Below are 18,574 nucleotides of genomic sequence, written 5' to 3' on the forward strand. Positions count from 1 at the left end.
CCTCAAAAAAGGGGAAAGAAAAATGTAAATACATAAATTGCACTATATGTAAAATTTTATATGCATAATATACATATACATAATATAAAAATACATACATATAGATATGCATGTATATAAATATATACATATATATACACATATATATACACATATATATACCTATATATATGCATAATACAAAAAAGGAAAAAATAGAAATTAATTCTTGCCCCTCCACTTTAAAAAAAAATAATTTTTAATTAACCTCTTTTTCCCTTCATATTTAGAACTTCGAATTGTTTCGATTATCATATAAAATGATAAATATATTCTTTTTAAACGAAAACCTGTGTACTTTTGTATCCATTATTAATAGAGAATTCAAAATTTTGAAAAATTGAAATTATACGAGTTTGAAATGTAGCAACTTCAGTTTCAGTATATATCTGCATAATTACATATGTACACACATGTACGCATATATACACTTATATATACATATATGTAAACATATATACTTATATATATCAATATATACCTATATATACTTATATATATACAGATATATACATATATACCCATATATATACAGATATATACATATATACACATATATACCCATATATACACGGATATATACATATATATACAAAATGTACATAATTGCATATATATATGCTTAATGAAATTCACACGTGCATGTATATGGGCACATGTATGTGTATAATCACATACGAATGCATATTAGTTCATAAGAATATAATGAACGGAAAGACAAACATTCATAGTTTAAAAGCTCATGTAAAAATGGTAACTAAAGTAATCGTATGTAGAAAATTTTATCAGAATTTAAAGAAACGATGAGAAAAGAAAAAATTGGACTTAGCGAACGTCTGTATCATATATGCTCCCATCACATGAATACATAAATATATGTAAGTATATATGTATATAGAATACAAATGAAAAAAGGATGGTGCATTAGTGCATTTCTATGTTATATAGTAAAGACATAATTATTTTCATTTGGACCATATACTTGTATGTAGATGTTGTATGAAAAAAAAAAAAAAGAGAGAAAATGTATTTAACGTAGAATTAGTATTATATGGGATTCTTTTTGAAGAAAAGAACAAAAACAGAGTGATATTATTTCTTTTTCTTTTCTTTTCTTTTTGTTTCTTCTTTTTTTTTTTTTTTTGTAATAAGAATATTCTTGACAGTTAAGTTAGTTTGCTTAGGCTTTTCCCGCGCAGTCGGGATTTTTTTTTAATAATTAGAAGCCCTTTTTTTTTTTTTTTTTGATAAAATTATTTTTTATGTTTTAACTTTGCTCATATTGTTAATCTGTTTAATGACTGTCATTTGTCCTTGTTTATTGTGAATTTTTGTTTATTTTATTGATTTGCTATGTGCCCTTTTGCAAATTGTTTATGTTGTAATATTATAACGCTATCCTTTGATTATTTTAGCATGTCGTGATGGCGCCATGCTATGAGTTCCCGTTTGTCATTTAAAGTGTCTGCTAAATGATTTGTTTTTATTATCATTTTTTTGTTTTTTTTAACTTGTCGTTTTTTTCATTTTGTTGTTTTATTTATTATTATTTATTTTTTTATTTTATTTATTTTTTTTTTTTCGTGTGTGCATGGGGGTTTTAATGACCTTTCTAACTCCCCTTATTTATGTCGTTGTTATGTTATTTGACTAAATGAATAATTAAAAAAGAAAAAAAAAGTATAGCTTATTTGTAATTGATCCCTCAAAGGATAAAGCATATATGTCAAGAATAAATGAAATATGGGGAAATATGAAATCAAGATGAAATCTAACGTAATTATTTGCATTTAAGAAAGAGCATTTACATGCATCTGTAGTACTGCATTTTCTTTAATATGTGTGTATACGTGTATATGTGTATACATGGCTATTTTTTCATAGTGTGAAAATATCCAATTCTTCGATATATAACTGCACTACTGTTCAAAGATAGATACCATATTTTGCGTTTTATTCTATTGGTATCTCGTGGGTACTCTCGATTATATTCACGTGTTTACAACTTTAGTACTTGTACATTAAACTTATATGTACTCAGTAATTGACTTTTCTGCTTTTTTTTTTTTTTGTTTTAGACTTTTAAAGACACCAATATATCCAGTATACTTAAATACATAAGATGCAAAAAGAATGGAAGCAAAAATAAGACTGTTCTTATTTTTTATCTATGCAACGCGCTTGAGGAGAGACATATAAAGTACCAATAGGAAAAGATATCATCGCATACTTATTAAATCATATATATATGTGTATATGCATATATGTCTATAATTTTTAATTTTTAATTTAAAATTTTTTTTTTTTTTCCTCGTCCAATAACAGGCACGGGAAGGATGTGTTGGTTTTATACCTGAGCTTACTACCACTTTTTGAAGATAATTTGATAAACATCTTTAAGAAAAAAGTTATTGCAAGCAGAAGAGGAAAATACTACTATGAGGAGAATAAGGAAATAGATATACAATATAGCATTAAATTAAGCAAGCTACAATTATATCTGAGTTACATAATTTTGCATATGTCCTATTTTGTGTCGTTAAATAGGAATATAAAAAAAAATAATTCAATAAAACTTTTTTTATATTATGTACATATACTAACATTTATAAATTTGCAAAAGTATATATGTTTAAATGAACAAAGTAATATATATGAAAAATTATTTTATTTGTGTTATATAAATATGCTAATATCATTTCTTATTAATATATACAAATTTAAATTATATGAAATTTTAAGTGAAAAAAAATTTTATACCGTTTCAAAGTATATATTTCTGATTATTAATTTGTTTACGCATATAAAGAAAAATAGAAATAGTGAGAAATTATTTATTTGTTTTTATGATTATGTATATAATGTGATAAATGTTTTACTAGACAAATATGGAATATATCTGAAAAAACAAAATGGTAACACGCATGACAAGGAGATACTAGTTACTTATTACAAAAATTTTCTCATATTTCTATACAACTATATTAGAAAATTAAAAATTTTAAAGTACTCAGAAAAGTACCTCCTAAATAACAGTAAGAATGTCGTTTATAATTTATCTTTGTTAACTATAGTGAAGAACACAGTAGACATACATTTCTTACGTGATATGTGTGAAATGAAGTGTGGACAAGTGATTGCTTTCACATTGCAAAGGGGCACAAGTAAGAAAAAGGAAGTTACTCCAAATGGAAATGTGTTAATGGGGGAGGAAGACGCTGCCAGGAGTGTCCACAACAGAGCCAACAACAGATCCTATAAAAGAACCCATAGCAGAACCTATAACAGTATCGATAATAAAGCTACAAGGGAGGTGAGAAGCGGAGAGAACTTGCGCGTGTGCGTGGGGTACGAAACGGTAAACAGCATAGTGTTGTTAAAGATACTGAAGTTATTCGAAATTCTACATATGAGGAAGAACAGAGTTTATTTGAGTATATATATATACAATCTCGTTAACAAAATAACAAATCAAACATTACAAGAGTTATATTATGTTGTGAGGAAAAATAAACAGACGGAAGAAAACCATCTATACTATAATAGACTGTTATATTTGTTTGAATATTATTTTAATATTCTTTTTTTTTATATAACAACAAGCCCAAATGAACGGGAAAAAAATAGAGCAATATACCATAACAACAGCTACTGTTTGTACTTAATTCAAAGCTCCATATATTTTATATATGAAATATACATGCTACTGATAGTATTACTGTCTACGGTTCGTGGCTTTAATGTCCTCCTTCATTCTAATAGTACTAGTACTGATAATCCCAGCAGAAGAAGTAATAATTTTGATTTTGTACATAAAATGCTATTTTTGGAGAGATCCGAAAATATTGTACGTATGAATAACATTACTAGCTTAATATGTGATTGTGTTTTTGTTAATTCGTCATTTTATACTCTTACATTTTTGGAAATTGTATATAAAAATAATGAAAAACTAAATTTTTTTTTAAAACATAAATTGCATACATATATTATGAAGGGGGAAGAAGTGACTGTTATTATTAATAAGAAAAATACTTATATGAAGAAGGAATGTACAAATATGTTAACATCACATGAACAGAGGGAGCAACACAATCATGATGAGACTACCATATTAGTGATACAAGATCATCATTTTAATATGTTGAATATGAATAGGACCAATTTGTTTTGGGATGCGCATACAGGTTTATACACATGCGTAAATAGTTTTGTTAAATTAAATTTTATTTTTTGGAAAAATGATGATAGTGGCAGTTGCGTATATCCGGAAAGTAACGATATAAGAGGTACAACTTACCGGAATGATTCTGTTGAGGATAGTGGCAATATGTACCGTCGGAAAGACGAAAATGCACTCTATAGAGGGGGGAGAAAAAAAAGATCTTGTGAATATGCTCCAAAGGGGATTGGAAGTTTCGAAAAAAAGGAAAATGAAACAGACATAATACATTCAAATGTAATGAGAAGCAAGATGACAAATGACGATCGATGGGAAGGACAAAATTTGAATAGACCACAAAATGATAAAATAATTGTTGATAAAGGAAAATACCGAAGAAATGAGAGGAAATTGAATGGGGAAAATTACATAGACATTTATTTCCCGTTTTTATTGAATGTTTTTTTATCATCACTTTTAAGAAAAAAAAAGAAAAAAAAAAAGAGTACTCAGTATAATAATATAGAATGTAATTGTAAGAATTATTTAGATATATACATAAATAAGATGCACTATTACTGTAATAATATATTTAATTGTAAAGCCATTTTTGTTAGTAATTTTAGTTCATTTGTAAAGAACAGTTTTAGGAAAAGGAGAAGCAACAATTGGATCGATAATATCACATCATTTAATGGTATGTTCAGCTTTTATAATAATAAAATAAGGAATGAGAAAAATAAATTATTTTTTAAAAACAAAACATTTCTCATTAGAAGTATGGAAAAGAAACATAGTTACTCCAAATACACCTTTTTAAAAAAAATGCTAAATTATAAAAGCTGTTATTTTGACAATGAAAAATATTATTTTAATTTTTTATTTAATATAAAATTTTTGCACAATTTAAATGATACTATGAACGAATATTTTTTATTAAAAAAAAACAAGATAAACAGAAAGGCTATTTTTAGTCTTCCCTTAAACATAAAAGAGAAAATAAAAAGAATGAAACCGATACCATTTGATGATTATAGTCATAACCATCTACCAATGACCAACTTTTCGATGCTTTCCCTTGACCATATTGAAGAAAGGAGGAAATTAAGTAAAAGTAAATTAATAATAAGTGACATTTTGTCCCAAGAGTGGAAATATGAAACACGGAAGAGAAAGAAGAATGATGAGAAATACCTACTGTACTTTCTTTTTGTTAATTATAATTATTGTATTTTTAATTATGAAAAGAATGACAATCTGGAGTATTTTCTATTGAGAATATTAAGGTGCTTTGAAATTATAATGCCTTATGTAAATATATATAAATACATATGCTCTTTTTTGATGTTCCTAACATCTCTACTGGAAAGGAAGCCGTTAGCTGACTTAGATGTATTCATCATTAATAGAAGCGTGAGGGCGCAGAAGGAGGTGCACGGGTGCACGCTTTGCACGTCGTTAGACGAGGCGGAGGAAAAAGTGGTAGAGGAAGTGGTGGAAAAAGTTGCAGAAGAAATGGTGGAAGAAGCAGCTGACGAAATGGCAGCGCATGATATGGGTGGAGGAAAGTCCGTAAAATGGTCAGAAGGCATGAGGGAAATTATGTCCAGCCGTAGTATGGGAAAGCGAAGAGGCGTTACACAAAGTAAGGAAAAGCGTTGGAGGGGTTACAATCGCAGTGAGTGTACTTTTAATAAAGTCCAATTTAGCAAAATCATGGTGAATGGTATAGAAAAGGAATATAGATATGTAGAGCGAAACGTTTTGAAAAATATGGAAAGGATGAAGGAAGATAACTGTTATTGTATATTTTATAAAAGTAACTACAAAATAATATGGAATATTATGATAGGAATAATTGATAAGATAAAAATATATTTATTTAGTAATACATTTCATTATCTTTATAAGGATAAGAGAAAGTATCATAAATACCTTAGTACACTGTCATTGCATTTTTATAGGTTATATTTCACATTAGCATATTACGAAATTTATAAGGGTAGTTACTGGAATAATTATGATTATTCTACTAGTACTAGAAAAGAAATACAAGAAATCAAAAATAAAATTATAGAAATTACACCAATACTGAGTGTTAGATATTTAAACATATATAATATTAGCAATATTTGTAAAGTTGATATTTTAAAAAGTATTAAAGAAAATAATTTGTTAAAAAATGATAAGGTAAATATAAATTGTTCGGATATAAACAAATTGTATCTATTTATAATATACTACATAGAATGCAATAGAAAAAAAGAAGACATATTATATAGCCTGTACTTTTTGATTGATAAATATATATTTGGAAATAAGGTTTTACATAAAAATGTGAAGAAACTAATTAATTATAAAATATTTGTTTTTTTAAATGATATGAATAATTTCCATGATTACAATTTTACCTATGCTACTTTCTTTTTACTTATGAATATAATGAATTATAATAAAATGATAAGGAACTACATATATTACATCTTTGATCAAATATTTAAATTGAAACTAAATACCCTATTTGATAGTAAGTTTCTTACATGCTTTTTAAAAAATTTAGAAAAAAGTAGTCAAGATTATGCTTTTTCAAAAATGATTCATGAAGAAAAAAAAATTTTTAAAAATAGTATAGATAAGAAAAAAAATAATATGATCAAAATAATTTATAAAGTAAATTTATATATAACTATAAATTATTTGTTATTTTTAAAAATGCAAAATTGTTGCAAATTTTTTTTAAATTTATATTCATATTTTTACTATGAATTTTACATATTTTGTGTTAAGAAATATACCAAGAAGTATAATGGTTATCATTACAACCGCCGTATGTGGGATTGGAGTAAGTCTAATCGAATGGACTCTAATGTTAAAAACAGAACAAAATTATCTAGTCGGAGAAATTCTATGTGTTCTAACGTAAACCATGTAGGGCACTTGAGAAGAGGACAGTCCTCTCATTATCATGAACGTTGTTATAAACGAAGTGCATTTGACAGGAATAGAAGTCCTAGTTGTCATCATTTCATGGCGCATGACCCCATAGATAGTGAAGAGGAAGAGTATAACTTAAATTCGAAGGAATTACTTGATGGTATAGTTGATAGCAAAGGATATATTATGGTAAATATGAGTGAAGTTTTCTTAGAGAGCAATGAACTGATAAGCGACGAGGGTTTGAACAAAGAAAACAACACTGAAGAGTATATTTGTAATAGTAATATACGTTTATCAGATACAATTGGGCAAACACATCTTTTCGATAAAGATAAATATGTCAGAAGGGAAAAGCATCAGAGCGTAGTAAATAATGCAGAGAGGAAATATAAGAGGGCGTATGAGAACCTACCCAAAGGTGTAAAAATTTCAAAGCATATGGTCACTTATTTGAAAAGTAATTACGGTAATAATAGAATGAAGAGCTTTCGTAAAAAGTATTACACTAGTAGCATTGTTGAAAATTATCAAAATTATAACATCACTTTGGCTGCGTTAAACACAACGAACACTCTTTTTAACCGTAGAAGAATAATAAGGGGCAGAAGGAAAATGAGAAAAAAACAAAAAAAAAATTCCTTTTTTTTCGAGTCCCACAAGGATTTCAATGAATTTTTTGATAGTCAGGAAAATGAAGCATATGGAACAGATGGCGCAGACGGTGCAAATGGGATAGATAGCATTAATGGAATAAATTACACAAATGATGAAAATGGAGCCAAGTTAGCGAATAATGTAAATAGCGGAAAAAGGGTAAATGTCACTAATGCCACAAATGGTAGTAATGATACCATCGATGATGATGTAAACTACTTCAAAATATTGAAAAAAGTAAAGGGAAATAACACGTATATATATAACCTATATGACATAAAAATAAACAAACGCGTTTTATACAATGAGAAGCATTTTAAGGAATACTTGAACGTTATTAATTTTGTAATGTGCATTTTTCTAGCTACGAATATAAATAATTTAAATATGAGCATGTTAAATAATTATTATATATACATTATCTCAAAAATAATAAAAAAGAATTTCAAATTTTATTTTTTCTTTTTCTATTATAATATATTTAAAAAGAACAATAAAAGATATAAAAATATATACAACATAAATTTCGACATCATTTTAAATAGTTCCTTTAGAAACAACCTAGGTGTTTCGAAAATAAGTATTAAGAATAAATATATATGTGTTCTGTATACACTCTCGTGTATTTTGACTGTATATAATTACAAGTATGCCTTTTTCAATTATTACTTCTTTTACTTTTACAAATTTGTGAAGCTTCTGGCAAAGCTTTCGGTGAAGAGTATATTTGTGTCGAATTTTCTCATTGACAAGTTAGGAAATGAAGCGAAAGGGAGAGCGATGAAAGGAAAGGTGGGAAAACAAGCGGAGGACTTGGATGAAGCAGAGGGAGTGACAGAGAAGGAGACGACATATTTTGTGGATAAAGGAAGAAATCATTACGACTTATACTACATAGATGGTTCATCTAATCGAGTGAGTGAAAGTGTAATTGACTATGGGTTTAGAAGCAACATCATTTTTAATGATCATTTTGAGGGGGCAAGAAAATGTGGGGAAGGGGAAAATGTGAATCCTAATGGTAGAAGTGCGTATTTTAGCCATATGAGAAGAGAAGATGGAAAGGGTGGAATGAATGGAAAGGACCGAAAGGATGGACAATTAGCAAAGGATCTGAAGGATGGTAAATCCTCAGCTGATAACTCGTTTACGCAGAGGAGTGCTCATCGTGGTGAACTCCGTTATCCTTTAAAGAAAAAATACTCAAAGAAAGTTAAAGCAGAAATGGGTGTAAAGTCCATTTTTAGCAAAGAAGAAAGAATATTTATTGCAAGTGATATCATGATGATTAGGAGTTATGTAAATGATTATATAAGAATGGACTTGTATGTTATGTATAATAACTTACAACATAACAATGTCTCTAACAAGAGTATACTGGATAAATATATAACACTTATTAATAATACGTTGTTATTATTTGTATTTGTAAACCACTTGATATTAATGTATGGAAATATTAATATAAAGAAGAAAAAAATTATTAAGTACAAAATAAAATGGCTGCAAAATTATAATTATTATTTAATGAGAAAAATTGTGGACATTTATATTTTAAATATACCTTATTTGTGCAATTACTTAGTTGTTACATTAGAATTTTTTTTTGTTTTTAGTAATTCGTTTTTAAGTCTAAATTACGGGAATTTTTTTTTAAAGAAGGATATAAAATTTTTTTTTAAAAATTGTTATATATATTATTTAATGAATACATTTAATAAGATACAAAATTTGAAAACATTTTACCATTTAAATCATTATAAAAATTATAATTTGTATTTTCATAATTATAAGAAGTTTAGACATAAGCAATTTAGTCCATATTTTAAGAAGAGCACTTTGGACTATGATAAAGGACATAGAGAAGATTTACAGAAGCGTATGGATTATTCAAACCCGCTTCATGTGTGTACTAGTACATATAGTAATTATTATGAAATGAACTCACTGAATAACAGTGTAATTGATGATGAGTCAGAAGACAGCATAAGTGATTATGATGATTATATATTTAAAGACGCTTTTAAAGACTTGAAAGAAATATTTAAAAGGAAAACAAAAAATTATTTGATAAACAATTTTGGTAGGAATATGAAAAACATATTTTACCTCTTTGATTGTTTTAATGATATATCAAGTATTACCCTTTTTTTAAATCTGTATATACATGGATATACGAAAATAAAGGATGCTTATGATGTTCTACCTGTTCAGAGCATAAATAATGCTTATCTGTATAACTTTAGGTTATTAAAACTTGATTATCATTTTGTATGTATTTTATTTTTAAGCTTAATTCGAATTTTTAATTACACATCTAGTGTTTTTCACGCATATAGCTACTTCGTCCAGTTGTACTCCAAATATAAATACAATTACTTCCTCTATTCAGATAGATCATATTCCTTTTTTACCTTTTACAATGTGTACCTTTTTTTTATTTCCAAGAATAAATTGAAAAACGAAAATTTAGTTAGTATAAACAATCATGTAAGTAGTTTATGTATGAGCGATATTTATGATTATAATAAATTATTACTACAGAAAAGTTTCATATTCTTATCTTTTTTTTTCCATAATTTTAATAACATTCTACCTGATATCTATTGCATAAACTGCTCCAATAAATACTCCATTGTAACGCATGACAAAAACGTGTTTCCCCCAGACCTAACACAGGTTTGTGCAAAGGAGGGAAGGCTAAAAGGAAAGGGAGAAGAAATAGGAAAAGAAAGTGGAGGAGAAGAAGGAACAGAACGTATGGATTGTATGAATAACGCTACTATTAGAGAAGCAAATTACAGCATAACAAGGGGGAAAATGAAAAAGTATTATAAAGAAATAACTCATGATAAGAACAAGTTATGTGTAGCTTACAGATCTTATGCGGATAAGGACAAGCAGGAGGGCTTCACCAATGGTATAAATAAGGACAGAGAAGACAAAGATTATCATAAAATATTTTTCAAAAATTATGGTGAAGAATTTATTAACAGCGGAAACGAGAGAAGCAATGCTGAGATTCAGGATCAACGGGTGGAAGAAGGAGAGAAAGAAAAGCATATATTGAATCACTGTGCAAAAATACGAATGGGAGGGAAAGAGGAGGCCTGGTTTGATGATAATCATATGCCGCGTAGTGACAATGACAAATGGGATTATATAAATTATGACGAAGTAATAAAAAGGAATGATAAGGAATTACTAGAGCAAAATAAGGCAAACGATGGGGATATGAATGGGAAGGTGGAAGAGAAAGCAGAAGAGCAGAAGAACAGCATCTTTCGCAAATACAGGGACAATTTTTTTTCCATTTTTAAGAGTAAAATTAGTGATCAGGATAGTAAAAAAGAGGAGGAGAAGAAGCAGCAGGAGCAGCATCATAGCATGACTGTTATGACGATGCAAGGAAAGGGAAAAAACATCATTCCAACCGAATATGGCAAAGGTGCGCGGAATGTGAATAAGTTGAAGCAATCTTCTGTCAATCAAAACGATTATAGTGGAAGGAAGTTACGAAAAGGACATAGTTCAAGTAAGGAGGACATATCAAACTGCAATATAGATAGAAAGAAAAGCATAGAAAATGAATACGACTCAGATTATTTTAGCTCTCAAAAAAATACGAAGAACGATCTGATAATATTAAGCGCTTACAAGTATATGTTAAGATATCAGAAGAGGAACAAAAAGAGTGTGTATGATTACAACTTAAAGGAACAACTGCGTTGTATGTGTATAAACAAATATATATATATTTGTAATTTAATATACAATGCACTTGTATATATATTAGAATTAAAATATAAGTATAAATACATGAAAAAAAAATTTCATCTATTTTCATATAATACATTTAAAAAGAAAAAAGAGTTTAATTCGGTTAGTACTTATAATGACCAAAATTATATTATTCTTAATACGAAACATTTGCTTAACTATGACTTTATTATTTTAAGTATTTTACATTTGACGGAAAGTATATATATTAATTTATATAAATGCAAATTATTTACCGATATGTGCATTTTTAATAATATAAAATATGTCTGTTTGGAAAATAAAGGAACAAAAAAGAATAGTAATGATAGTTATAAAAATATTAACATCAATGTGACCAACAAGAATTTGCAATGTAACTCGTTTTTTAATTACAAAAATTATTTAAATAATAATATCGACCATGAGGATTACGACGAGGATGACGATGATGGTGATAACGATGATGGTGATAACGATGATGGTGATAACGATGTTGATGATAACGATATTGATGATAACGATGATGGTGATAACGATGATGGTGATAACGATGATGGTGATAACGATGATGGTGATAACGATGATAGTGATAACGATGTTGATGATAACGATATTGATGATAACGATGTTGATGATAACGATGTTGATGATAACGATGTTGATGATAACGATGTTGATGATAACGATGTTGATGATAACGATGTTGATGATAACGATGTTGATGATAACGATGTTGATGATGGTGACGATTACAATGTGTACAATTCGGACGATTTCTCCTGTGGTGGAAGCATGTATAATAGTAACTCTCATAGCATGCATACTGTTCATTATGCAGGTGAGAAAAAGAAGAAAACGAAGACGAATAAGAGGAAGAAGCAGGATCGCTTTACAAAAGCGAGTGCTAATACTGTTCCTAATATGAGTAACAGTAATAACAGTGAATATAAATATGTGTCGAGAAAAACTTGCGAACAAGATGACTTGCATCTGGTCAGCAATAGTAGTATAAGCGATAAGGACAATATAATACAAAGTAGTAGTAATTATTTCGATGAGAAATCAAATAAGGATGATTTAAAGGAAAACAACGGTGAGGAACTTTATTGTGAAAAAGAAAAGAGAGAAGAAGATGGTGGATTACTCAGGAGTAATTGTTCTAAAAAAAAATTTTACGAAAAGACTATATCCAGAAAAACCGAAAATGGTAAGATTTCCAATAATAGGAGGAGTTTTAAAGTGGGTACAAAAGTACGAAGAAAGAAAAAAGTAGATGAGAATAAGAAAGACACTTTTGCAGGGGAGAATGACAAATTTAATTATAATAACAACAGGGGAATTTCTAAAAATGAAAAGAAAGGGCAAGTATGGACAGTTATAGAAACGGTAGATACAAAGGATGACAGTAAATCACAGGGGAGAAAAAACGGTACGAGTGGCACCAAATGGAGAGGAAAAAGGAGAAAGGGTAAAAAAGACGAAATGAGCAAAAAAGTAAGAGTTGGCGGAAAAGGAAAATCGGAAAATGGAAGAATGTTTTTTTCGAAAAATAGTGAAAAGAGCAATTCATCCAAGAGATTTAAGAGTCTATCAATAAGTGGATACCTCCTTAGTGTTAAGAAGCTAGCTAAAAGGGAAGAAATGAAAAACGAGATGTCGTTGGGTTATCTTCACAGTTGTAAAGTTACTGCCCAGGGTTACGAGAAGAGGCTTAGCAGAAAGATGAAAATTGGAAAGAAGCAGAGGAAGCAGAACTCAAGTGATAAGGATGGGGAAGATGTTTACTCCCATAAGAACATATACAGCATTAGCCACAGGGGAAATACGTACAAGGAGGGGAAATGGAATATAAGAAGATTTTTTTTCGGTAAAAAAAAAAAAAACAGCAGCGAAGGAAAGGTAAATAATGACAACACACGAATAAATAACCTGTTTGTGAAATATAAGTCAAGGTCTATTAAAAATACAAGTGTACAGAAGTTATTAAAAATTGAAATAGATGATGATAAAGAGGAAAATATCGAAAGGATTAAAAATTTGTTCATAACATTTAATAGTAATAATAAAGAGAAAAAGATAAATAATTATATTCACAACATATTTAATTACACTTCCCCATATCCAAATTTTAATGTATGTTATAAGAAGAAATTCGAAATACTGGATTATAAAATAAAGGTTGGCAGAAGTTTATTAAAAGTATTATATTCCTTTTATTATAGACATAATTTATCCATATTTTATAAGATCTATAAAAAAATAGAATATATATATACCTATTTAAATTTGTCTTTTTATACAAATTTGTTTACTACAAATACGAAAGAAATTAATAGTGACATAAATAAATATTCACTCTTTTTATTGGTAAATTATTTAAAATATCATATACATAATTCTGATAAATTATTTAATAGCTTTATTGTAAAAATTATAAATTTTTTAAATCATAATGTACATAATATAACCGAATTTTTATGTATGCACCATTTTGAAGATTTACTTAATATTCTTAACCAGTATATAATTACCATTAATATAAATAATAAATTAAGTATAAACAAATATAACCTATTTAATTTGAGAAAAAATAAATTAATATATGTACCTATATCAAATGTTCTCTTCTTACACTGTAATAAATTTAGCTTAAATGACATTATCAAAATATTGTACAGTTACCCTCAGTATAGCCTTTTTTTAAAAAGTATAGCTGTAAACAATTTAGTATACCTATATAAGAAGAGTACTATAACGAATGCAATGTATTTACAACTCTTTGAATTTTTAAAAGTTGATATGGGAAATAGAATTTTTTTTTTTATTATATTCTTTTCCTTTCACTCCTTTCGATTTTTATATCAATTCTTTCTCAATATGCACACATATATTGAAGATGAATACTTAACTCATTTAACGTATTGTGAAATGTTAAATAATGGAAAAGAGGGGTGTGTAGTAGCTTTTCCGAACGGCAATAACAATATCTGTAACAGTAACAATATCAGTAATAATAAAAATAACTACAACAATAACAGCGTGCTAAGTGTGTTTGAGGATAATATTGAAAATTGCTTACTATTTAAGAAGGAATTATTTGCCAAGAAGACAAACCCTTTTAAAGATTTTTTACTCCTGTGGACGAAGAAGAAAAATAATAACGTCTCTCACTCAACCTCTTCCTCATCATCCACCTCTTCCTTCACTTCATCCATGGACAATAATAATAAAAATAGGAAAAAAAGAATTACCAAAAATTATTTAAATATTAATAATTTTATTTTTCATAAGTACCATAATTATGTAAAGAAAACACACGTTCTATCTCTAAAGTGTTCTCTTATTAAAAAATTATTTTTACAAAATTTGTGCCATAAGAATAGAAGTGCACTATTAGAATCATGCCGTTTTCATAATACTATTTTCTGCATGAGTCAGGAAGCTTCTCAGTTTGATAAAAAGATACAGCTAGATTTTGTACGCATGGAAATTCAAAATTTGCTAAATAATATTAATATCAAAAAATTAAAATTATTAACAAGCAATAATATTGTATCTCATGTCTCAGATGATATAAAAATTCTAATGTCTGCAACAAGGTCCCCCATTTTTTTGAGCTTTAAGAGTATGAAGCAAAATGTGAAGAAAAATTTATACCTTCATTCTCTTTTAACCAGGTATGCAATAAGGAGTAGGAGCAGGGTATCTGCTGATGATACGAAGTCAATTCTGAGTTTGAATACCCACGATGGGGTATATAACAGTGCATGTCTTATGAGCAGTAACACTGTGAGGAAAAACAGTATAGAGGGAGGAGGGAATATTGTACAGGGAGATATGGTCATCAACAACTCCTTCACGAGTATTGCCAATTTTTGTAGTAATGACGAGCATTCGAGTAGTAAAGGTGCTTCCAATGTACATGAACAAAGGAATGATGGATTCGTATTACCGCGAGCAGAAGAACACACAATAGATGCAGTTCAAAGAAGTAAAACGAGTGCACATTATAGTGAAAGAGGAAAAATAAGTTCAGCGATTGATGCAAAAATTGCTCGTATGAACAAAAATATTCCCTCCTTGCGTGTATATGATAAATCGCTAATTCATCGCAATTTTTACAAAACGAAAAAAGAAGATAATGAAAGAGGTGAAGATGAAGTGGGAGAAGTATACAAAGCGGACGAAGTGAAGGGGAAGAAAAAACAAAATAGAACGAACAATTCGAATAAAAAATATGAGGATGTATCTTATATTTACAAAGTAAATGATGACGTGAGGCAAGACAAGTTGGTTATTCAAATAATTTACATATTTATTCACATACTAAGTGACTATAAGTTGTTTTATAATTTATTTCCATATAACATTGTAACAAATAAATATTTCAATGTGTACGCAAATGAAAAAGAGGATAATAGTGCACATAAGAAAATAACATTCATTAAAAGGGAAAGGAAAAAACAATCAAATGAAGATATTTCTAATGTAAACAAAGAAACGGACGGGAAGAGAAAATTCTCCTTCTCCTTCCACCTATTTAAGAAAGCAAAAAAGAAGCAAACAAGAAAAAAGGATGAAAAACAAAATAAAAGTTGCTCATGTAGAAGTAGCAGTAAAGAGAAGGAAAAAAGTAAGAACAAAAAGGATTTGTTTCATCATATTGCGGAAACTGAAATTAGAGATAAGGACGGAATAAGGGAAGATAGTGAAAAAAAATATCCTTATTCTTCTGAACACTTTCAGAATAACTTGAACTTGTATATCCAGGAATATCATAGTACTACAAATACGAAAAGTTTAAGCGTTTTTAGTAAAAAAAAGAAAAAGAAGAAAAAGAAAAAATTTGAAAATTTTGGTGCAGTCATTGAAGTATTAGCAAATACAAAAAGTAGACATGAAATAGGAAGGAAATATCAAAACATAATCAAGTTTTATCATCTAAAATTTTCGAATATTAATACATATATTTATGCTTTGAAAAATTTTATTTGTTCCTTGGCTGCCTATTCCTTGTTATCTTTTATTTTGCAAGTAAAGGATCGGCATAACGGTAACTTGTTGTTTGACGAGTATGGCAATATTATTCACATTGATTTTGGCTATATCTTGAATATTTATCCAGGTAAATTTCTACTCCCCAAGCACTAGTGAAGGAGATATACTATAGTATATATAAAGAGATGCCTTGTGAGGCTGTGCTGAGGAAGGAAAACAAAATAATAATAATAATAATAATAATAGAAAATGAGAAGAGAAAATGAGCAAAATAGTAAAACAGTGAAAACGCCAATTTAATTAAATAGTAAAATAAAAAAAACATAAAATATTTATTCTTCCATCTTGCTTAAATTATTCTTTAGGTATCTCCATAAACTTCGAGCTTGCTCCTTTTAAGCTAACTCGAGAAATGATTACGCTTTTAACCATGAAGAGTCAGAAGAAGCAATATTTCATTTTTACCTACATTCAGCTGGTAGTTAAAGGGTTAGTAACATATATAGAAATGTTTTCTCAAAAGTGCATTAATTTGTGTATATCTGTTGTTTTGTATATATGCATTTATGTAGTAGTGTATACATAGATATAATACACAAACGTAAAATACAAAATAGCACAAGTGAACGCAAACGAATACGAACTAATACAAACCAATACGAACCAATACGACCATAATTCACCTTAATATACTCCATTCTAATATGTTGACATCGAAAGGTATATATATTTTTCTCATTTTTATAGATATTTACTACTAAGGGAAAAGAGTGACTGGCTAATTTCCTCCATACTGAGCTTATCGCACTCAGACATAAACTGTTTCAAGTACAACACAGTTGAAAAGTTAAAGTAAGCAAAGAGATGAAAACTAAAAAAGTTTTTTCCCTTCATTATGTTTGTAAAAAAGCGTATGAGTATGTGGATATGCATGTATTCATGTATGTATATGTGTGTGTGTGTAAAAATGTGCTTTTATTCCTAATTTGCTTGTTCATGTAAGTGTATGCCATACGATTTTCGAATCGTTTGTGGAGGAAATATATCATATCATCCTTGCCCTCTTACGACATTTGTTTTCACCCCTTTTTGTATACCTAATCTTGATTTAGGAAGCGATTAAAATTAAACAAAAGTGACAACGATGCGAGTATTTTTATGATAAATAAGATACATCAAGCTTACAACAACATAACAACAATTATGTATGACTATATTCAGAACATCCAGCAAGGGATTCAATAAAGTCATTGGAAAATGGTTATTGTGATAAGAAATTTGACCCGTCTTCCAGTAAATGTACATATGGTTACGCAAACTACAGATGTTCGTTTATGTGTACATAATTTTTCATCTCATTTTTCCTTCACCCCTTTTTGCATTCTTTGATTTTTTTAACTTTTGAACTTATTTTTTATAATATATTTGTATTTTTAATTATTAAAAAAATAAAAATAAAAAAATAAAAAAAATTTTAAATTTCTATAATAATAATATATACAAACTTCCATAATTATAATTAATTGAAAAAAAAATCAATAAGAGTTTGATACAAAGGAACATAATAAAATTATAAATAAAACATACACAATGGTTTTGTGACAGAGTCAAACAAAAAAATTAAGTAAAATGTGAAAGATGTGATAATAAAACAAACAAAAAGTAATGGAATAAAATAAATACAAAAAAATTTTTTTCACCTGCTTAAGGTGTTAACCTTGCGCATACAAAATATACATTTAAATATTTACACATACACGTACTTGCTTGCGAGTACTTGATTAAACCTCTATACATAGCATGTATTTAATCCGTTAAAGAGTGAAAATGAGTGTACGCTCTATACAATAACAAACTCTTATATTCTTCAATAGTTTCTTGCTTTTATGAAAAATATAATTCTGTCTTTCAGTTGATATGCCTCGAAAGGAATATATTTTTTTTTTTTTTTTTTTTTTTTTCCCTTATACGAGACTTCACATCCTATTTACTAAATATGCTTTATCATTGTACAGTTATACT

General features: G+C 28.1%; 1 protein-coding gene across 1 annotated transcript; it reads left to right on the top strand.

The window, feature by feature from the left end:
• Positions 1–1,782: 1,782 nt before the first annotated feature.
• On the top strand, positions 1,783–17,797 carry PmUG01_05037400 (phosphatidylinositol 4-kinase, putative; the record flags this gene model as incomplete). Its single annotated transcript, XM_029003591.1, has 6 exons — positions 1,783–1,815; positions 2,118–2,239; positions 2,365–16,679; positions 16,918–17,041; positions 17,315–17,404; positions 17,665–17,797. 6 exons carry the CDS (start codon positions 1,783–1,785, stop codon positions 17,795–17,797), a joined length of 14,817 nt encoding a protein of 4,938 aa, XP_028860521.1.
• Between the last annotated feature and the right edge of the window lie 777 nt (positions 17,798–18,574).

This window comes from Plasmodium malariae, assembly GCF_900090045.1.
Source record: "Plasmodium malariae genome assembly, chromosome: 5".
Lineage (NCBI taxonomy): Eukaryota > Apicomplexa > Aconoidasida > Haemosporida > Plasmodiidae > Plasmodium > Plasmodium malariae.